We start from the raw sequence: 24,827 nt of genomic DNA, 5'->3' as shown, positions 1-24,827 counted from the left end.
TAATGGGCAGTCTAGTTTTGTGCCTTTTTGTAATTTAAAGGAATTACAAAGAAAAGAACTTATTTTAACATAAGCATGAGTTACTGTATAACTTAGAAATTAATGCAATTAGCTCATGTGCAAACAGTTAACCGAGTCAAAAGCCTTATCTAAATCGAAACTAACAATAGAAAATTATTTTTTATTTTTATTTGCATAGTCTATTAATGTATGCATTCTTATTATATTATCCTGTATTTTTCTATTTAAAGTAAACCAAGTCTGATCACTGTTAATTAGTTTAGGTATAAGTAGATTAATTATGTTAGCTACAATGGTTATGAACATCTTATAGTCCACATTTAAAAGTGAAATGGGTCTGTATGGATCACACTTTGTAGGATCATTATCTTACTTTAAAATAGATGACATAAGAGAATATTTCCATGATGGGGGAACTTTAGCAGTTGATTTATTTCTCTGTAGACCATATCTAATATTTTATCTCCATCATCTGGTAGCATTTTAAATAGTTCTGGTATAAGACCATCTAAGCCCAGCACCTTATTATCTTTTTAAAATTTTTATTTGATCTTTTATTTCTGTTAAAGTGAATGGTCTATCAATTGTTTTATTTGCTCACTTGTTATTTTATTATTTATATTTTCCCTTAGAAAAGTTTAAACTATATCATCATTATCTAGGTTACTTATATTATTATTTGTATTTTCATAAAATACTTTAAAGCCCTCAAGAACAACTTTAATATTTGTTCTTCTTTCTTTTTTATTATTTATGTGTTATAACTTCTTTCATATGATTTATTTTATTACTTTTCTTTGATCGAAGAGCAAGTTTATACAAGCTTAAAGGGTTTACTGAATATGCCTGAAGTTTAAGTTTTTTCCAGGTTTATTGAAATGTTATGATTTAGAATTTAAACATTTTCTATTTAAGTTTTTAAGCTCAGACTGACTGATAATGTCATTTGGTTTTAGATTTAACTTTGGTGTGTCTATTTTGGCCTATAGTGTATTCAGTTCTTTGGACCATTTTCTTATTTTTACAAATATACCCGGTTGCAACTCTTCCATTTAAGTAAGCCTTTAGTGAATTCCACAGGACAATGTCAGAGACTCACCATTCATGTTTATTTCTAGGAATTTTTTGATCTCCTTAACATACCAACCCTTGAGTCCTTTTATTTTAATAAGGTGTGCTGGTAATCTCCTGTGGTGTATTAAATTGTTTGTTTTAAAATAATATTAAAGATTATAGCATTACGGTCTGATAGTGGACAAGAAAGTATTGAAGCACCTCTAATCTGTGATAAATTGTTTGAGACAAAAATGTATGAATATTTGTTTGTGTTCCACATCTACATGAATAATGGGTAAATTGAAGTGAGTTTGTTTTACACAGCTCATATATATATATATATATATATATATATATATATATATATATATATATAAATATATATATATCCTTTACATTGATTAGATTTGCAAAATTTGTTAAGTGTTTGGCTGAAGATGTGATTTTCAGCTTTCTACCTGCAGTGGAATCTTTATCCGATAAAAAACAATTCAAATCACCAGCCATTATGACTTTAACTTTCATGTAATTGGCTATAGTGCCTAAATAATCTTTTTACATCTTTAGCTCCAACCCCTGGAATCCAGTAAGAGTTCACCAATATATATAGTTTTCTGTTCCATTGAATTATAACAATGCTTAACATACCACTTTAAGCAACATAGGTATCTATTACTTTAGGCATTATTGGTGAGTTCTTCCATAAAATGAAGGTGCCCCTTCTTTTAGCTTGAAAGCCAGTACCTGCTAAAACCAAATAATTCTTTAATGAAAATGTATTTACAACTTTATTAAGTAAATGTGTTTCCCGTGCCAGGATTCGTCAGATCACGCATGCACTCAGGTCTCTCAGCAACAAGTACCATTATGAGTCTGTCATAGCTCATGTTGGAGTGAACAACTTGAGCCATACCACACTGGACTATGTGAAGAGAGAACTCTCCGAGTATGTGTCCCAGGCAGGTATGTCCCTACCCTTGAGCAGCATATTACCCTCACCTAGAATGATGCCACAGTATAAAAAAATGATCAATTTCAATAATTGGCTTTGGTTTTGGTGTCACTTAAAGGGGATCCTGTTTCTATCAGCCTGGGATGACATGGTCAACAAACCACATTGCTTTGCCAGAGACGGTTTGCACCTGGCACCACTAAGCTTTCAGCTGCTGGCAAATGCTCTTGCCTCCCCCACAGTGCCTTTTTTGGGCAAGGTCTAAAAAAACAAATTTGCCGACATGAAAATTGCCAACCATAACAAATTAAAGGTTATGCTGCTAAATGCTAGAAGCTTAAACCAAAAACTGCACACCCTGGAAGCACTTCTATCACTGCAGGATGTAGATGTCTGTGCAGTCACAGAAACTTGGTTCAAGGCCTCAGAGAGTACCCCAAGCATGCAAGGCTACAATGCCTTCCACATCTTCAGACCACAAAATGAACATGTGAGAACCAAAGGAGATGGTGTTTCTATCTATATTACAGATAAATCCACCTCCTGACTAGTTAGACTGTACAACTCCATGGAGTTACTCCATGTACAGATTACTGTGGGTAAGACTCCAGTTCAAGTCATAGCTAGTTACAGATCCCCCTCCATGGATCATGATGCTCATGAGGCCTACTTGACCAAACTGGAGTCAATCCAAATATTGCCAAACACTCTGGTCATGGGGGATTTCAATTATCCCACCATCAACTGGGAAACCTACTCTAGCCCTAACTCATTAGCACAAAAGTTTCTTGACTTTGTTAACTCAAATGGATTGGAACAAATTGTTCAAACCTCAACAAGAGAAACAAACATACTAGATCTGGTCCTCACTAATACGACACGCAGATGCACCATCACAACTGTCAGACCCTCATTGGTTAAATCTGACCACACATCAGTCACTTTTGAACTGATACTAATACCAGAGCTCACAAAGGGTGAAGTCAGACTAAAATACTTCACCAAAGCAAATGTTACCCTCCTAGGGGAAGGTATAAATGCATTCCAAGCCCCACCCACAGTTGGAAGTGATAACTACTCCAAAGCTTACACTAAAGCCCTGTACATTCACTTGTATAAGTTTATAGACACATCTGTTCCAGAGAGAATCAAAGCCAGAGCCCCAAGTGAAAAAAGCTGCCCCTGTGGACATCCAGCATCAACAAACTTTACAACAAGTGCAAAATGTTGCTGTCTAAGAAAACTAAGGTGAGGCCACAACATTGGAAAAGCACCATCTTCAGCCTCAACAGGCAAATAAGACAACATGTCAAATCCTCTAAGGGTAACTTTGAGAAAAAACTTAGCAATCACAGCCAAGGGTGATCATAAGTTCTTTTACAGCTGCATACATAGGTTAAAAGGTAGGATCCAAGCATGTGCCAAATTAGTGACTTAACAGTATCACACACACTGATCCCACAGAGATAGCAAACCTGCTAGCGGACAGATTTGGCAGAAATTTCACTCCCTTATCTCCTCCAAACTTATCACAAACCTTGCCCCCAACTACCCCTCCAACCCTACATATCCAAAGAAGAGCTTATTAAAGCTTTGTCTAAAGCAAAAAACATAACCTCTATAGGCCCAGACAGCATCCCAGGCTGTCTTCTAAACAAACTAAAACATGAACTAACATTACTATTAAGTACCTTATTCAATCACAGCCCAACCACTGACTTTGCTCCTGTGGAATGGAGAACATCTACAGTTGTTCCCCTCCACAAAGGTGGCTTAGCAAGAGCCCTACAGAATTACTGACCAATAAGTCTGACCAGTTTCATCTGTAAAGCCATGGGATGTATCATCATGGACCTCATAAATAAAGATATAGGCAACCTCCAAACCCTGGATCCAACCCAATTTGACTTTGTCAAGGGCAGATCCTGGCTGTTAAACCTGAGGAATTTATTTGAAAATGTGACCAGGGCCAATAACGAGGGCAAATGTGTGCACACAGCATATGCTGACTTTGGCAAAGGCCTTTGACACAATCCCACACTCAGACATTACTGATAAACTTAGCTGTTGCAGCAACTGGAAAGACCTCAGGGGTTTCTAACTAAGAAGATAAAGGAACTCTAGCACATGCCTGACACAGACCAACTAAACTCCCTATCACTCTATTTAGTATTGTATAGATTTCTTAGGGAAAACTTATGCCTGGCTTACAGAGCATTCTCCAACCCAAACCTAATGAATTTGCTGCACATCCATAAATCAAACGGGACTAGAGCTACCCATTCAAGGTACCTAAATATGGCCTGCAACTTGAATAGTATATGCTGGAGGGACAGATTTGTCTTCCAGCGACTGCTGCGTCTTTGGAATAGACTGCCAATTCATGTGGAGCAGAGTACCTCTATGAAACTGTTCAAAAGGAACCTGGACTAGTGGATGAGGCACTGTAAATTCTTACCTGCGATAGTGCCCACAACCCTCCTGGACACAGGTAGCCATTAATAAATACAATCCTGGTATTGACTAGAGTATCTATGGTATTACATTGGGATGAAATGGCTAGGCTTGAAATGACCTCCGTGATGATAGCCTAGTAACTCCTATGATCCTATAATCCTACAATCCTGTAGAAATACTATCTAAGCTTTATGTAATTGCAAGTATTTGAACAGACTCTCCCCCTCCCCTTTATTGGATTCCTCCATCCATTAATATTAATAGATATGCATTTAAATTCAGACATTTATATAAGAGAGAACAAATACAGGTATAATGAAATCATATTTGTGTACAGAACTTATTACATACTTTATATACAACAATATAATATCTTCAGCTATGGACAAAACTTTTGAAACAAATAAAAAAATTAGCTAATGATATAACCCTAAAACACTCTACCATGGAATAACGTATTCCTAGTTTGTTGAACAAGATGAGCTAACTACTTCTCAAACTCTCCATTAGACAAACAATGCCTAGCTCATGCTTCTGAGTCATATTGATGTGTCTCTTATTTTTAGTATGCATCATTGTAAAAAAGCCCATCAGTGAGTTACTATGAATAATAAAAGTTAAAAAGGTGTTCAGAATCTTTATTATAAGTTGACCAAACTGAATATCTCTACAATCATCTTTCCCTGTAATTCACATTATCTCCCTGGTCTACTATAGGGAGGAAGTCAATTGTTATTTTCATAATTATTAATTTATAGGTCAGATGATTTATATTTTTTCTGTTTTATTTGCCATGTGTAAAGTTGTTCATAGGATCATAAGTTCATAAATTAGTACCAGGCTTACTGTCCATGTGGGACATTCCAAGCCCAGCCAATTGCCCCATGTAAGAATCAAACCCTGCATGTTGTACCTATAAGGTGAACACCTTAACCACTATGCCAGCCTCTCACCCTTGTAGACATATTTATATTCTTTAACTATATACATATTTACTTATTCTGATCTCTTTCTATTTCGGTGTGTATACTATGACTTGTACTATTAGTATATTCCTAGGTTTTATATTTTAAATATAATCCTAGTGTAGAATATCATATAATAGAACATTTATATTTACCCTTATATATTTGATACTCTTTAATCTAGTACTACTGTTAGAATTTGTCCTATTCTTTCATTAAATATTATATCTAATAGCATCTGAGCAAACATCTGAAAAATCTTCCCTTTTAAGATTCAAACATTTCACAATAAACTGTTCTGAGATATTAAGTTTTGTTATTTTCCCTAAAAAGTGATAACAACTGAGAAACATGATCCTAAATTTGTTATCAGAAGTGTCTTTCAATAGGCAAACTATCCTTTTAATATACTGCAAGTATTCAGAACTATTTAGTAACTGAGAATGGCTTAGAATACGATTCACTGTCTTTTTCTTATTAGCTAACTTGCATTCAGTTTCATCTTAACATATGATTCAGAATATTATGATTATTTATTTTTAGACAGTAAGAAGTAACCTGAGCAGTTCTTAGAATTTTTAGAACTCCTGCAGCTTCACAAAAGTGCTCATGACAACTGGGAAAAGTCTGAATGTTATTTTAATTATTTGATAACATTCCAATAATAACTTTTATATATCTAAGAAACTATATTTTTTACACTTTGTTTATAACAGAACATAATTTTCCTGGGTGCAATTGCATGTCAAGTATACAATTAGTAGCAAGCATTCAGAACTGTGTCATAACTGTCAGTGGTTTAGAATGGAATTTACTGTTTTCCCTATTATGTAACTTCTATTCTTTGGCATCTTAACGTATGATTCACTCAAGCTTGTTTCATGATAAGGGCTTGAAAACGAACAGTCCATCAATTACAATTCACGTAAAAACTCTTGCAAGTGAATCCACGCCATCTGTACATTACACATCAATACCTCCTCCAAACCACTAAAAAAACAACAAAAATTATTTCAAAGTATTTTAACCACTAAAAAAATATTGTATTTAAAGGAATAACATTTAATGATTCAGTAAGCAGTATTTGTGAGATGTTTAATATTAAGCAGACTGTCATATTTTAAAGGAGACAAAGCATATACATTTGCATTAAAAGAATGACAGTTATGTGTGATCCATGTTTAGTTTGTAAAAGTGTGACTGTTACTCTGATTATTTGATATCACTACAATAATAACGTTTACATATGTAAAAGCTATATTTTATACTTTGTTTATAACATATCATGTCTTTCCTGGGTGCTATTGCATGTCACGTATACAATAAGTAGCACACCACTGGACCATTTTAAGAACCCAGAATGTAACTTAACATGCCTCTTTAGTGTAACTTGTTGTATCTTGTATTATATTTAATAGTACATTATTCAGCTATGCCAAGATATCAGAAAGTGTGCCACCTAACATAAGTTTCATCATAATAATGATTAACTTTTAATAAAATTAATAATTTAACATTTTAAACATTAAAAGAAAATAAGTGGCTAAGTTGATAGATTGCAGTTGATTTGTTCTGTTTTTTTTTTTTTTAGGATTTTACTTTTCTGTATAAAGTCCACTGCATCTTCCAATGTGTTGAAAATCTTCTTTCCTTCTCAAAGGTGAATCCTTATTTTTGCTGTAAACAAGATTTGTGCTTTAATATTGTTTTTCTTTAAGCTTTTAACAAGTGGCACACATGCTTTTTCTCTTTGACACCACTAATGTTGAATAGTCTTTGTCAAATCGTATAGTAGTTTCTTTAATTTTAACTAGATAATTAGTCCATGCAGCTTTTAAGACTAAATCTTAATGTGGTAAGGAGGACTTGAGAAAAATCTTACCTTGGTGAAGGTGAGTTTTTGTTTATAGATGAGATGGAAAGTGATCTATGTCCCCTTTTGATATCAAAGGAAAAAGCTTCAGGCAGGTTCAAAGTTTTAGGCAGCCAGGTATTAAGGAATTGAATCATACTGTCTCCCTCTTCTTATTTAAGAATCCTGTAAGTCTTGATGTTACTTCTTCTAGATGTGTTCTCTAAGTCTTCTATTTCATCCCAGAATAAGTTTTTGTTTCAGAAGTAATTCAGTGTTATTCTGATTTTCAAGTTATCTTCCATCAAAATCAGACATTACATCTTCTGTACTGGAGATTTGTGATGATTGTTGTTTAAGAGATTCATTCAGCACTTCAACATTTTTTTTTTTTACATTCTTCTTTTAAATTGTCTATTTTGCTTTCTAATTTATCTATCTTTACAGATAACTCACTGATGTTACTTAGTACAGCCTCTATGTCTTTTTTCATTGTACTGTCCTGTACACTAGGCTTAGAGTGGCTCATTCAGAGACAATTAGTTATTTCTTGTTTTCTTGACAGACAAAAAGCAAGTAAAAGATTTTTCAAACTTATTTATTTGTAGAAAATCTTTCAGATGTTTTAGACTATAAATCCATCAAATTTTAAAATGTTCTATTTGAGTTTTTAGTGAAAATCCTGTCAGAGATGTTAAAATTAAGCAAAGCTAAAAAACAGTGCTAACTGCTCAGCATTTTGGATACCCTCCGCATTTTCAAGTTTGGTAGCAGTATGTTGATTACAATTGCCCATCTAGTTTCTAAGGATTATTTATTCTGTGTGACACATGGGAAAGGACTTCTCTAATTTGCTGTTTTGTGTTTTTGATGAAGTTCAGTGCTTGGCATGGGGTTAATGCCCAGATACTTTTGGGTAATGGCACAAGTTATGGGAGTATTTTACAGATCTTTAGTTATCAATGATCCGGTATTAGCTAGTTTCTTATATGTCCCAAAAATCATAACTGTTGATTTGTTAGAATTAATAGTTTGTTTGTTTTTACATACCCATTTCTGAAGAATAGAAACATAATTTTGCATATCAGAGTTAAGTTGCTTAGGCTCTTTTTGGACTTTCAGTAGTACTAAGTCATCAGCATGCAATATACAGTCTATAATAAGAAGGCATGATGGCAAATCATTAATAAAAATGTGGTCCAAGTAAAGATTTCTGTGGTACACCTTTTGAGGTACTGCCAAGGTCTGTGCTGTTATTATTTATGTGGACTGTAAATATTCTGTAAGACAGGTATCAAAACCAATGCCTTTTAACTTTCAAAAACAAACTGTAATTAATATTTTCAAATGCACATTTAAGGTCTAAATAAACTTTTCCCATCAGTTAACATTCTTCCAGAGTATGATTGATTTAATCAATTAGATTTTATAAAACAGTGATAGTACTATATTTCAGTGTGAAGACATACTGTCTATTGGACAGTATATCGTATCTGCTAGCATAGCAATGATCAGATCATACTCTAGTTTCTCAAGGATTTTTTACTAGTGGACACATATTTCCTGTGGACCTATAATCATTAACTGAGATGGGGGCAGATATTTTAGGAAGAGGGTTTTATAAAAGAATGCTTAAAACTTGGTGGAATAATTTTAGTTGTAAGGAGGAGGTTAAAAATGTGAGTGAGAGGTTCTACTGGAATAGCTTCATGAACTCATTTAATCTTAGCCTCACCCTTATCTGCAAAGCCATGGAGAGGATCATAATGGAAAAGGCAGTCCATACAGAATACCTTGACCTGGCAAAACTCATCAGCTTGAATGTAAACCCATACATCACAAGATCATCTACTTTTCTGAAGTACAAGCAAACACAGGACTGACAAAGATATCCTCCAGAAGGGCCTCACAGACGGATAACTGGTGCCAGACAGACACCTCAATTATGAACTCCCTGCAGCCTAGGCTGCAGGCAACGAAAGTGTGGATTGTGGCGTGTGGCTATTATGTCAATTGCTTTGCATGTTTTCCATTATTCTTTCCTGGTGACAGCTTCTTCATGGAGAGCAACTTAAAGTAAAAAAAAAAGACATGAAGTCTTAAAATCTATTTACCACATTTGCAAGCACTGTACCTTTATTAATATGCATACATCTGTTTTGCAGGCTGCAGCAAAAGAACAGTTATCACTCAGAGAAGATCACCAATAAATTCTTTCAGCTTTCTGTCCAACATGCAAATACACATATCACAGTCTGCATAATGTTATAGGCATGCTCTGCTTAATGTAGTATATGAACATTTAGGGGAGTGGTGGTGGTGATGCAAAGACTAATACTGAAAACAGAGAATATAGTCACACAAATCTTTTATGTGAAAATGAATATCTAAGTTTGAATGGTTATTAAAAGTTTGAAGCCCATATTAAAAGCCAGACATTTAGAAAGCAATTTACCAATATGATTTTTAAATAATGGGTTATGTGATTTTATAAATTATACTGAACTTGTGTCTTTTCTTCTATTCAACTTGAGAAAGCATTTGTGAAAGCTTCTTGGTGGTGAACTTATTGAATAGGTTCATTTCCATGGATTCCCTAAGCTACTTTGTTTTTTTTATTATTATTATAAAAATAATCATTTTGTTCTGCTTTTTATGTTTTTTTTGTCAGTGTCAATATCCTAATGTACTTTGGTAGCAGTATCACTGCTCCTTCATCTACATGCTGTGCAAGTCATGCTGTCAGATATAGGTGTAGCATGTGATGTTGATCTGTGAGAATTTTGGGCAGGGCTTTTGTTTGCTGTTTCTGGTTGTTGACATTTTTCCCAAGAACAGCCATGATGTAAATCAGTGCAATGTACAACTATGGAAAAGTGAGAATCATTGTATGCTGCCTAATTTAAACAGTGTGCATATTTTGATTCAATACTTGACTGCATTCATGGCACCAAGGAAGCTATTGACTAAAAGAGAATAAAAGATATATATGTATGGAAGAAAAGTGATAGAATCCTTGCACACAAAAGCTGTCAGCATGAAAAATCATGGAGTGAATTGAAGAAAACATTTTACTTAAGAGAAATTCATGTTCACTTTCTTCCAGATAGTTGGTGTCCTTATAAAAGATAAATGCTTGCAAAAGGTTACCTGTTATGAGATTTTGTGATATATTTTTACCAACTAAAATCTGAAAAGTTGCAGTATAACAGTATCAGTATCAACACACACACACACACACACACACACACACACACACACACACACACACACACACACACACACAGACACACACACACACACACACACACACACACACACACACACACACACACACACACACACACACACACACACACACACACACACAAAACAGCACTACGATCCCATTAAAAGAATACTGTGGCTACAAATTCAAAAAATATAGCATTGACCAAAAATAGCTCACCAAATGTCATGTTGCTGAGTTGCAAAATTGTACCTGCAATACAATAAACAATAATAATCTCAAGAGTTGCAATACATAATTAAGGAGGTGGAATCAAAGCCTACTACACTGCATTTTCACATTCTCAGTTTTGTCAAATTCTCCAAGTGAAGAAGAATGAGGTGGCACACAGCAATGTTGCATGCTCTACATACCATGGATATACTACTATTATTTTGGGAAAAATAATTACTGAGGCTGAAACATCACCATAGTTAAAAAAAAATCATACTTAAACTTGTTCGACCCTCAGCAAGTATATAAACACGAAACTTACTTCAGGAAAAGATATTGCAATCTGCAATATTACATTCTGACATGGCAACACAATTGCCATATTTGGGAGAAGAAAACCAATACATAGCAGTGGCCTCTTCTACTCAGTTAATCATCTGACAACAGACCGTGAAATCAGATATTGCTGTTCCACCTAAGGAATAGATGCCTACAGAAGTACAGGAATCCAGATGCAAATTTCAAAGTAAGCAGCTTGAATCAACATACTTTTCAAGTACTGTTCTTGTAACCAATTCTAGAAACATTTTGGATCTGGTAATTTTATATCTTTATATATGACATATTTCTCGATAATTTATGTTTAAACCACAATTTCAGTGTAAAAATGGTAAAAATTTTATTTCTGCAAATACACCTGACTGTGCTTTGACTATCATTACTTAGATAAAATGAACCTGGAAGTACAAAATATACAAAAACAAATTTGTATTTTGCAATCAAGTACATATAAACAAAAATATAACTTCAGGATGTACAAAATAACTAGGTCTCAATGACTAAATAATTCTAAACCTTCAATTTAAGAATTGTCAGTTGATAAAACAACTTAAGACATTGTCTCAACAGATAACTGAGCTACAGGAGAAAGATTTGGAGCTGGAAACAGACCCAGCCTTAGAAGGATTGGTGTTCAAGAAAAGCTGAATAAAAAGCAGTGCCCATTAACCACTGACAAAAAAATATTGTTAAGTTGATTAAGGCAATGGGTGATCACACTTTATGGAATTTTGAAATAAAATGTTGCCCTCAGATTGGGAACTTGATAGCTAGGGCAAAAACAGAACTATTTTTGTGCATTTTATATGCAACTGACCTGAATTTTATGCCACAAGTTACTCTGAGACAATAATGAATAATGTCCAACCAGTTGCCTGTTTTCATTTTTCAGGAGTTACTTCTGAAAATATTTACAAATAGAAAAAAAAAACCTTCACTGGAATTAGAACGACTTTATGTCAGAAAGATATTCCCTCAAGATTTTTACTACCTGCCACTCTCCAAGTCACTTACATGAACTTACAACGTTACATGAGGCCAAATCAGAGTTAAAGGTGCTAAAACTGTTGCCATGAAACAATAGTACATAACATATAGATATCCCTGAAGAGTAGCCACGTCAGACATTTTTAGGGGGTGACCCTTTTGCTACAAGAGAAATAAAGAGAAAACTATTTTTGAGCATTTTTTGAAGCAAAGCAGAAGATGAATTGCAGCGATTTATGTTTAACAGATTTTGATGTTCATCAACATTTTCAGACTAATAGAGATAATGAAAGTATGTGATTAATGTGTTTAATCTGTCAGATGTATTTTCTAATAGGTGTCTTAGATTTAAAGATTATATTTACTTAGATCAGAAGCAGTAGAAACAAGCCTACATATATGACTTTTTTTTATAACTTTCAGTATTAAGACCTGTGTATCTCCATAAAAGTACAGTACAGTACAGAAATATGTAAGAGCATGCAATGACTTCATTATTTTTCAATTCAAACTAAAATACCTATAAGAGGAATATTTCTATTAAGTGCATTAGATGAGTACTCAGAACAGACTTAGGGAAATAATAGTGAATACTAAGTAAATAATACCATAAGCTTATATCTGACATGGTTTTAAAATTTAGATAAAAGATATTCTTAATCAGCGTTTATACAAATTCAAGTAAGGGAAACAGTTTTCCAACATTTTGTCACAAATACCTCATTCTGATTTGACTAATCTAATTAAGTCCGCCAACAGACTAATAGGTCACAGCATATAGTAGGCACATTTCCAAATTAATATAATAAGAAAACTTATTTAACCTGACAAGCTACCTTTTTAGGGAAAATTTAACTTTATAACTGAATATGGACAGTGATACCATGGTTTTCCATCACATCAGAAAAATGTAAAAATATATCTGATTTTATTAAGTCCTTCTAGAATAACAACCCCCCTCAGACCTGACAAACTTATCACGGAGTTCTATAAAATTGTTCCAAACATTAGCAACATTTCTTTAAAGACTCATTAATACAATATCCTTCTTCAGAACACAGATAGATACACATTTTCCCTTGGAAAAGTAATGTTGAAAGAAAAAATGTAAAGCATCATGTCCATATCAAACATTATAAACTACTCACTCTATTAAATAAAATATGATCATAAGATCTGCAAATGGGCACTATTTAAATTTATTGCTAATGCATTTTAAATTCACAGTTCACCAATATGACTTCTTCAGGATACCTCTTAAAACCGACAAAAAAAATCCTGTCAATTGTTTCTATTCTCTGCAAAATATGCTTTGGAACATAAGATATACAAGCTGCTATGTAACAATAAAAATACTGCTAAAGCAAACTCAGAAATGCTAACAGTTACCATTATACTGACACAAATCATACTTAATAAAATAGCCAGCTTCCTTAATCACTGTAGTCTGAAGACAAAGACAACTTTCACTTAACTCTACAAAAAATTAAAATGCTGCATTTCAAATTAAAACAAGCATCAGATCTCCTTTTCTTTGCATACAATATCTGGATAATAAACTAATCCTGAGTATGATAAAGAAAATAAATAAATGATACTGTAATATCCCAACTATCGTAAGTACTGTTTCACTTAATCTTGCACTTTGGCAACATCTGGCAACAGAGATATCATTGTTTCTCATCTAACATCTTTGCTATATTATACTCATATGACCACATGATATATTTTTTAGGAACCACTAACAGTCCCATTTATCTGTTAGACTCAGTATCTCATGTATAACGTTCAAAGCATAAAACTGAAAAAAATATAATAAAAGAATCTTAACCTGTACATACCATCTGGTTCAGACTTTGTCATCTCTTCTAATTTTTTTTGCTTCAACGTGTCAACCACATCAGCAAGGCTTCCTTTGCGTCGCTCAGGAGTTCCAAATGTTGCACCACTTAGTAGCTCACTGCGTTCTCGGCTACCATCATCTAGCTTATGAGGAGAGGTAGAATTATTGCGGAAAGAGTACAAGGAACATAACTTATTGCTATCTGATTCCTGCAATAAAATACAAAGGAAAAAAGTGAGTTAAACTATTGCACTGTTGTATAAACAAAATACATTTCAAATACACAGCTATATTTTAGGTTAAATGCATATAAACAATAAACATTGTACAACTGATGGCTTAGCTGATTGCATTTCACATTAAACTTGGTTATCTACAAGTATTTTTTACATTTCTCTTTGATGGTTGGATGCTGTTGATAGTAAAATCATTTTCACTGCAGCATTAAAATAATGCTTAACTTATTTTGAGTATATCAGTAATTTTAACAAAATGTGCTATAAAAGCAAGTTTAATAAAATAGATAAAGAACAACAAATTAAGTTTTTGTAGACTGAACAAGAATTGTTCAGCAACATGAATAATGTAAGGATAACTTTCAAGTGTGGATTGAAAAATGACTCAACGTAAAATTAAGCATTTTGTAAAGGTATCTTACTTCAGTGTTATGTAATTTATATCATGTATATGGCTCCTTGGGACTAAATAAACTGACAATCTAAGACATCTTAAATTTTTACACCATATTATCACACCAGAAACTGATAAGGGTTGATGGAATTTTAGCAAGGACATTTATACATAGTTTAAATAGGAGGAATAAATTATTATCACCATAATATAATGTGCATTTCTCAGAAAACAATGAGGTTGACAACCGTTACTCAGTAAAAGAAAAGCCTCCAACTGTTATTCAGTAAAAAAAAAGCCTTATCAGAAAGTGCTTACTATAAAATATGTATTATGTTACAAGTCCTGATATGCCCCTAAGTCCACACATACATTTCACAGGATTATAGGTTCATAGGGGGTTACTAGGCTAGCGGCCCTAGAGCCTTTGTAAGCCTAGCCATGTTAATCCTGGGATGCCCCAATTATCCTTGATTAGATGGATGAACTTTAGAGATCAGCACCAACTACTCCTGTCCATGAGGGACATGGGTGCCACCCCTGGGGTGAATTTACCATCACTCATCCATTTGTCCAGGTTATACTTGAATATGGTCATTGAGGAGCTCTACTTCACATGAATTGGAAGTTTATTCTAGCGCAGCAGCAATCTCTGAGAGACATACCTGTCTCTCCAGCACGTTCTGATAATGTCACTGGCAAGGTTGAGATCCCTAGAGCGAGTGGCTCTAGTGCCATTTGATTTGAGGATGTGCAGGTTTTCCATCAGGTCATAGTCAGAGACTGCCCTGTAGGCTAAGCACAAGTCACCTCTCAGTAGCCTATATGATACAGATTACAGTGATAGGGCTTTCAGTCTATCCACTCAGATCATGATTTGGAGGCCCTGTAGCTTCTTAGTGAGAAACCTCTGTGGTCTCTCCAGTTGGTCCAGGTGTCTGGTGAGATACATGCAGAAGAGAGCATTGTAGGATCATAGGTGATTATGGTGATTACTAGGCTATCGACCCAGAGGTCATTTTAAGCCTAGCTGTTTCATCCCAATTTAATACCATAAAATGCTAGTCAATACCCAAGATTGCATTTAGTGATGACTGCCCATGTCCAGGAGAGTTGTAAACACTATCCCCGGTAAGAATTTACAGTCCCACCCACTCATCCAGGTTCCTCTTGAACAGTGTCATAGATGTGCTCTATTAATGGTCTGATTAGGGTATGCAAAGTGGGGTTATAACATCCTTAGACTTGGATGTGATACTTTTACTTATGAAATGAACAATGTAGAAGGCTTTCATTAAACCGTGGAAACCTCTGGTCAAAGTTCAGATTGGTGTTGACCTGTGTTCCCAAATCTCGCACCACTGGGTTGAAACTTAGATGGTTGCTGTCAGTATTGTAATTAGTGGAGAATTCTGCTTTGCCAAATGGGATAATAGTGCACTTTTTTGCATTTAGTTTTAGACCATGACTTTGGCGCCAGTCACGTTTGTGTTAGCTCCTCCTGTAATATGTTAACATCATTGGGGGATTCAATGATTACGCCTAATTTACAATCATCAGTGAACTCAGTAAGCCCAAGGCCATCTACTTTAGCCTGGACTTCTGAGAAATATATCCCAAATAGTAAAGGGCCCAGTACATATCCTTGTGGTATGCCACTGGTGACGGATCTACTGGTAAGGTGGAGTCACCAACTTTGACAATATGTGTTCCGTTGTTGAGCCAATTAGTTACCCATCTAGTGATGTACAGTTTAACACCTAGCTGAGAGAATTTTTCAATGATACTCAAGTGGAGGATTGCATCAATGGCTTTGGCTAAGTCCAGATAGGCAGTATGCACTCTTTTACCTTCATCCAGGGTTTTGGTGACTTTCTTGAAGAAGTCTACCAGGTTCAATAAGCATGATTTACCCTTAACAAAGCCAGACTAGGTTGGGTCTACAGTTTGAAGGTCACCTATAACCTTGTTGATATTGTCCATGATGATCCTTTCCATAGTCTTGCAGATGAGACTGGTTAGAATTATGGATCTATAGTTCCCAGTGTCAGTTGATACCCCTACCCCCTTTATGCAAGGGAATTAATGTTGCTGTTCTCCATTCTGCTGGTAAAAAAGCCAGTTCTCAGGCTATGGTTAAAAAGAATGGGAAGTAGGTCAGTTAGGTCCTGTTTTAGACTGCTTAGTAAGCAACCTGGGATATTACCTGGTCCCATTAAGTCCATGTTTTTTGGCCTCGAAGAGAACATAAAACTTGATCTCAGTAGATACTAAGTACAGAACTGGTCACAAAAATACAAATAAAAGCAAAGCCGGGAACGAAGACACCATGGAACTTTAATAAAATGAATAAAATAAATGCACAGTACAATAAAGTGCTTTTCGTCTAGATGGTGACTAGACTTCCTCAGATAACAGTGTGCAACACAAATTTGGAAGTCTAGTCACCGACTAGACAAAGTGCTTTATCATACTGTGCATTTATTTTATTCATTTTATTAAAGTTCCATGGTGTCTTCATTCCCAGCTTTGTTTTTATTTTTGTGTTCATTCGTTTGTCGTGCCTTTTTGCTTTGAAGTACAGAACTGGTGTTAGGTATTCTTTAGGTTATGACTGGTGGGGATAGGGGGTTGTAGTTTGCACCACATCTGTCAGCTAGCAGGTTGGCAATTTCCTCCAGTATAGTGTGAGTGGTACCATCTACTACCAATTTGGCACATAGCTGGGCACTCCCTTTTAGATTTCGGACATAGTTAAAGAATGCCTTATGATTGTCCTTGACTAGGGATGCTATTTTAGCTTCATAATTAGCTTTACAGGACTTTACAAGACTACTGATTTCCTTGTTCAATCTGTGGGGGCAATTCTTCCTCTGCAGATGCAATTGCCATTTGTTCTTGGGCATCAGTTTCTTCCTTTTGTTATGCAATCTTTTTATGCTGGATCTCCACCAAGGTGGCTTGTTTTTTTGGGAGGGCCTGGTTTTAATCCAGTCCGATACAGCCAAGTCTATGCAGTTGCTAAGATCATTATACTGGGCATTTGTGTACATCTCTCCATAGGAGTCATTATTGCCTGTGATTGTATGGGGTATAAAACTCTTTATACTCTATGTACTTAGTAGGCTGTAGCTTGTTTTGGAGACATTCCTTAGATTTTTTGCTCCTTTTCGGGTGTGGAGTCCAATAGTTACTTAGAACAAGATTGATTTATGGCCTGAACTTACCAGGGACAGCATCACACAGGGGGCAGTGCAGTGACCACCCATGTCGGTGAGTATTATGTCAAGGACATTAGAGCCCCTTGTGGGGGTGCAGACTGTCTGTTCCAGAAGATTTGCATTGACAAAGTCCAGGAACCTCTAGGTGAGCATGTTTGAGCTCATTTATGTTACCCAGACAATGGAGGGATACTTGAAATCTCCCATGACTAAGGTGTTGGGCTGTATGGTGAGTGACTCCAGTAGGTCCAGGTAGGCACTGTGCTTTTCTTGGTTCATGGAGGGGGACCAATAGCTAGCAAAGATGTGATAAGGTATTTTGCCTACAGTTAATTGGGCATAGAGTAGTTTGAGAGAGTTGCATTGGTTGACCAATCTTGAGGTGTACTTGGCTTTAATGAAGATGGATGCACCTCCACCTTTGGTTCTTTCATGCTCATTCTGAGGTCTGAATGTGTGGAAGGCATTGTAACCTTGCACAGCTGGGGTGCTCCCCACAGCCTTGAACCATGCTTCAGTGACTGCAGAGCATCTTCCAAGGTGAGGAGTGCTTCCAGGTAGTGTAGTTTCATGTTTAGGCTACTAGTATTAAGCAGCAGAACCCTGAGTTTGTCTCAAATGGATTTTGCTATGTTGGGCATTTTGTCATTTTGACATTGCTAAAAAAGGCACTATGGGGGAGGCAAGCACCTTAGCCAGCATTAGAAAGCCTAAGGGAGGCAGGTGCAGACCATCTCTGGCAAAGCAGTGTGGCCTGTCGACCACAGCTTCCCAGGCTGACAAATACTGGATCTCCCCAAAATTACACCAGAAGCTAAGCCAATTGTTGAAGTCAACCATTTTTGTTTATATTGGGGCATCACCCTGGGTGAAGGTAGAATGCTGCTTAGGGCTAGGGTCATACCTGCCTGGAACACATAATCTGAGAGTTCAGCCATGTCTGTCTTCATATAGTCCAGGGAGGTACATCTCACGTCATTCACCCCAACATGGACTACGACAGTTAACGGTACTTGTTGAGTGACCTGAGGACATGCCTGATCTGATGGATCCTGGCAATGGAAAGGTAGTGACTGTGACCTTCTCCTTGTCCAGCCTGGTGAGGGGAACATCTGTGTATCTCACTATGGAGTCTCCTATGATCAAGACATTACGTTTTGAGGTATTTTGCCTTAGGGGCTTATTTGGTGAGACACTGATATGTGTGTTGTTATGTGCAGTGGTTTCTATACATGTTGAAGTGGTAGGCTTTTAGTGAGTACCTCCGCATATGTGGGTTTATGTGTTCTGTCCTGAACTTGTGTGAGAGATGAAGGGCATGATTTTGTCTTAAGTTTAAGGAATGTTTGATGTCTTATTTTTTTGTTGCGTGAGAGGACTGTTTCCAAATTGATAGTGTAATTACAACTATCGCATACTCTATTTGTTTGTTTCAGGACTAAGTGGTTGTCAGTATAAAAGAGGCAATTACTACATTACCTCAGGATGCCCAAGTGAATCTGGCTGGCTGGAGAAATAGTGAGAAAGTAATCATCCATAATGGCAGGTTTATAATGTAGTACTGTTGGGAAGTGGGTAGGTTATATCACTTTATGATATAGGAATAACAGATGGGCTTATTCTGTTGACTGTTAGGGTGAAGAGCTGTGGCGATGCTGCTCAGTGTGCAGTTGAGTTGCCTGCAGATCAACAAGGGATTTGGGAGGGTCCTACTGACAAACATCTAGGGGAAATTTAAGTTTCCAGATGTCTACATCTATACAGGGTAGTACTAACACCCGCTGTGTGATGTGCAGCTACGTGCAAATGCAAGGCTTAAATACAGGTGAAATTCAGCAATTTTAAGATAAACTAGCAATGGGAAACCCTCAAACTGAGCCTATCTCCAGCAATCCTCAGTTTAGGGGGATCCTGAGCTACACATTTCTGCCACAAGGGTGCAGCAAGGCCCTCTCAATGTAAGAAGGCTGGTTTAGAGCACTCTGATACTAAACAGCCTAGATTCAGCAAGTCTGAATATTGCCTATGCTATATAATGCAGTAGTACGAATTTCAAATTGCAGAAAAAATGCAGACACAATCAGCAAAAGATATGTGTGTGTGTGTGTGTGTGTGCGTGTGCATGTGCGTGTGCGTGTGCGTGTGTGTGTGTGTGTGTGTGTGTGTGTATTGGTATGTATATATAATCATATATATATATATATATATATATATATATATATATATATATATATATATATATATATATATATATATATATATATATATATATGTGTGTGTGTAATATATATATATAGTTATACATGCATACATGCACTGGCACAAGTCATTATCATCATCAGCCCCCTTTTCCCATTTTTTTCTACATGGGGTCGGGGTATTGTGTTAACTGTCACCATCTCTCAATTCAGTGCCACACTCCTGCCTTCTTCAACACTCATGCCTGACTGGCGCAGATCTTCTTTCACACAATTCATCCACCTCATTGCTGGACGTCCTCTTACATTCTTCCTGTCTGTCCCAAATCTGCCTCACCAGATTGTCTTCTGCTTTTCTGCACATGCCCAAACCACTGTAATCTGTTCTCTTTGATCTTTTCTGCAATTGGAGCTACTTTGGCTTCTGCTCTTATGTCCTCATTTCTTCGTCTGTCCCACAATGTGCATCTTACCACCTTTCCCAGGCACTTAATTTCCATCACCTCTAGCTTCTTCAACTGTTCTGCCTTTACTGCCCAGGTTTCTGTACCATACAGTAGTACCGGTCGCAACACTGTCTTGTAAACCTTACATTTCAGCTTCTTTAGCATTCTTCTGTCATAGACTACAGCTGATACTCTATGCCAGTTGGCTGCACCCCCTCTGATTCTAGCTTTGACCTCTTCATTCAGACTACCCTTCTCCTCAACCACCCCTCCCAGATACTTGAAGCTGTTTACCTGTTCCACTATCTTTCCTTCTATCTCTATTCTCAACTTCTTCTGATTTCCCCAAATTTGCTGCCATTACCACTGTCTTATCTGTGCTTAGTTTCATCCCATGTGCCTTCAGCTTTGCATTCCGTTCTCGTATCCTTTGCTGAAGTTCTAGCTCAGAGTCTACCTGTACTGCCACATCATCTGTATACCACAGCTTTGTTGATCTGTCCCCTCCAACCTGTTTGCTAATGTTGTCCATCACTAGTATGAACAGCAGTAGGCTCAGAGCTGAACCCTGGTGTACACCCACTCCCACTGGAAACCCCTATGTGAGGCCGAACACTCTTTGTACTTGAGTCACTGGGTCCTTGTATACAGCCTGCACTAATTCTACCAATGTTTCTGAGACTTCCAACCACCGCAGTACTGCCCAGATCATCTTTCGTGGGACCTTGTCATATGCTTTCTTCAAGTCTAGGAAATCCCAGTTGGACTCTCTTTCCTCATCTCTAGCTTCTTCTCAAGTATCAATGCAAACATCAGGTCAACTCTGCTGCATCCTGATCTGAATCCAAACTCAATCACCTCCCACTTCTCTGCGTATCCTTTTAACAATCACCCTCACCAGAACTTTCACACAATGTGGTAGAAGTTTGATGCCTCTGTACTGCCCACAGTTGTGGATGTCCCATTTGTTCTTGTACACTGGCATGAGTACTGTTATTCTCCAGTCATCTGGGATATGGCTTTCCTCGGCTCCAACATGGCTGTTTAGCAAAGCTCAAAGATTACCAGTAGCTCGAAACCAAGCCCCTTATCCCATAATGCGTTGTTGGAATTACCTCAGATCTTGTTTGCTGCGTGTACCATATCCTAGTAAGAGGACTAATCTCCCCAGACAGGAAGAAACAGTGAATAACCAGGATGACGTCAGTCTCCAGGTCAACCATCAGCCAGGTGGGGGAAGGAGGGAGGGATGTGAGAATGAAGGCGAGATGGAACAACTCACATGGAATATTATGGTGAGTACATAACTTCTTTATGTGAAGTTGTTCAATCTCACCGTTCATTCTTCACTGATGGGTAGTGTCCCTAGCACCCTAAATCCTGGGTGGCTCATGGGAGTACATTTTTCAGGAACGTAGAACCAAAGGAAGCCCTGTCCCTGGAAGCCTTGTCCACTTTGTATTGAGTGATAAAAGTGTGAGGCTTAGACCAAGTGGCTGCAGCACAGAAATTGTCAAGAGGTAACTTGGCTTGAAAGGCCGAAGAAGTAGAGACTGCTGTGATTGAATGTGCCTTCACTTTATGCAACAAAGGCCTATTAGCAGATGAGTAAGTGTAGGTGATACAATCTGAAAGCCACTTAGAAAGGGTAGTTTTAGCCACTGGTCTACCTTTCCTGGCTTCAGAGAATGAAACAAAAATCTGGTCTTACTTTCTGAAGTCTTTTGTTCTGTCCAGATAATATCTAAGCTGTCTGTGAACATCAAGTTTGTGCAGCATGTATTCTAATTTGTTGGTATGGTTGGGGAAAAAAAACGGGCAACTCAATAACTTGATTTATGTTTGTCTCAGAACATACTTTAGGCAAAAAAGAAGGGTTAGTCCTAAGGGATACTCTGTCAGGATGAAAAATCATATAGGGAGGCTTGATAGATAATGCCTGAAGCTCTAACACTCTGTGGCAGAAGTAATGGCCACTAGAAAAATAGTTTTCCATGACAGAAACTTGAGCTCACAAGATGATGCTGGTTCGAAGGGAGAAAGAATAATATGGGAAAGCATGAAATTCAAGCTCCAGGGAGAATAAGGAGTCTTCACTGGAGGTCTCATGTGAAAAGTACCTTTGAGGAAGGCCTTGGATAATTGGTGTTGCATAATATTCAGTCCAGGAATACTAGATGGAAATTAGATATAGCTGATAATTGGACCCTAACGGTAGCAGCTGCAGCTCCTTTGTGAAAAATCTCGGTCAAGAATTCTAGAATGGATGACAATGGAGCTTGGTAAGGATCAAGGTTTTTGTTAGAAGCCCAAATGGAAATTCTTTTCCACTTACTACGATGCAATTTTCTGGTGGAAGGTTTGTGGGAAGCCAACAAAATTTGACTTGTGTCATCTGAAAGATTATGAAGCCTGGCTATATGGGGAACTGGAGCAGCCAAACAGTTAGCTTTAGTGACTGCAAGGAAGGATGGAAGTCCCTGGATGGGTGTGTCAGAAGGTCTGGAACTGGGTCCAGGGTCCAGGGTCCATGGATCCTCCAAGTGATGATGGTAAAGAAATGGAAACCAAATCTGCCGAGGCCATTGAGGGGCTATAAGAATGACAGTCCTTCCCAGTCACTTTGCTTTTTGTAAAAATCTGGGTATCAGCGGAACTGGGGGAAATGCATAGAGTAGACCCAGGGACCAATCGTGTATGAGTGCATCCTTCAGGGGTTCATCCGGTGGGGGGGATCACGGCAAAGTAGCTTCTGTGTTTGGTGTTGATGTGGCTAGCAAAAAGATTGCAGCAAGGCTGGCTCCATTTGCAGACAAAGCTGTCCGCAATCTCCTGTTTGAGGGACCACTTATGTGGCAACAATATTGCCCTGCTCAGCTTGTCCGCTATCACGTTGGATCTCCCTGGGATGTGCATTGCCAACAGAAAGAGCTGGGATGACACAGCCCACTGCCAAACTCTGAGGGCTTCTCGGCAAAGGGGGTAAGACTTGGCCCCACCCTGTTTGTTCAAATACCAGACCACTGACATGTTGTTTGTCTGTATGGCAATTGTCCCTAGAGGGAGAGAGTTCTGAAAGTACTGCAACGCCAGAAGTACTGCTCTCATCTCTAGGACATTGATATGCAAATGTGACTCTTGTTCCATCCATGTGCCTTGGGCAGTCTTTCCCTGAAAATGCCCTCCCCCACCCTATCAGGGAATTGTCCGTGGTCACAGTGGCTACTGGAGGGGGAAATACAAAGGGGCGTCCTGTTGCGACATGTAGAGAAGTCAACCACCACTGAAGATCCCTTTTGTAAGAGTTTGTAATCAGAATCATATGGTTCATTGGCAACTCCTGGTAAGACCATTGAGTGAACAGGAGCCATTGAAGAATCTGCATATGCATCTTTGCCAATGGAATGGCTAAAATTGCTGCCACCATCAAACCTAGTACTTTCAAGAACTCTGCGGCTGGAGCTCTGTTCTTTGAAACCAGTGATGTGATGTGTTGGTGAAGAATTGATACCCTTTCAACTGGAAGACATAGAGTGGTGGTTGAAGTATCTAACTCTGCCCCTATAAAGACGATATGCTGTGATGGTGACAAGGCAGACTTTTCGAAGTTGATCGTAACGCCTAAGTGGTTGCAGAGTGTCAGCGTGGATTCTGTTGCCTGAATCAGTTGATGCCTGGTGGTGGAGGTAAGGAGCCAATTGTCTAGGTATGGAAACACCTGGAATCCAAGACGCCTCAGGTGAGCCGTGACCACTGCCATACATTTGGTAAACACTCTGGGGGCTGTAGTGAGACCAAAGGGCAGGGCTTGAAACTGGTAGTGACTGTCACCCAGCCGGAAATGCAGATGATCTCTGGATAGTCTGGCCATTTTTATGTGGTAGTACACATCCTTGAGATCGATTGAGCACATCCAATTGTCCTTCCCTAAAAAGGAGAATATGGACTGAAGCGTGACCATCTGAAACTTCTCTTTTTTTAAAATTGGTTCAGTCTGCTGAGGTCCAAAATGGGTCTCCAGTCCCCTGTTTTCTTTGGAACCAAAAAGAATCTTGAGTAAGTTCCGAATTCTATTTGGTCTGCTGGGACTGGTTGGATGACTGTTTTTTCTAGCAACTTGCAGACCTCTATGGTTGCTTGTTCCCTGTAACTGAGTGGAACATCTGGGATTGTCTTGATGGGAATTGGTGGAGTGGAGAATGGTATGAAATACCCTCTAGAAATGATGCTTTGTACCCATCTGTTGTTTGTGATATCTAACCAGGCTTCTAGGTGCAAAGATAAACAACCCCCGACCACCTCCAGAGCAGGACAGTCAGGCCTCCTCTCAGGAGCACTGATAGGGTTGGCCAGAGAAATGATCTCTGTCACCCTGGCGTTGCGGAACCCCTCTGCTGTGAGGGTGGCTTCTTCCATTA

The 24,827-nt window shown here is 37.6% G+C and overlaps 1 protein-coding gene across 4 annotated transcripts in view; it reads right to left on the bottom strand.

The window, feature by feature from the left end:
• Window positions 1-24,827, bottom strand: part of SOX6 (SRY-box transcription factor 6) — a 2,230,635-nt gene that overhangs the window by 1,068,101 nt on the left and 1,137,707 nt on the right. For all 4 annotated transcript variants that reach the window (XM_044082775.1, XM_044082774.1, XM_044082776.1 and 1 more), the window contains exon 5: window positions 13,913-14,123. In XM_044082775.1, the coding sequence (XP_043938710.1) occupies window positions 13,913-14,123 (211 nt within the window). The remainder of the gene's footprint in view (window positions 1-13,912; window positions 14,124-24,827) is intronic.

Source organism: Protopterus annectens, chromosome 9.part0 (assembly GCF_019279795.1).
Source record: "Protopterus annectens isolate FY-2018-M chromosome 9.part0, PAN1.0, whole genome shotgun sequence".
NCBI lineage: Eukaryota > Metazoa > Chordata > Ceratodontiformes > Protopteridae > Protopterus > Protopterus annectens.
The sequence above is the reverse complement of the archived record's forward strand: the minus strand, read 5'-3'. Positions and strand labels throughout refer to the sequence as shown.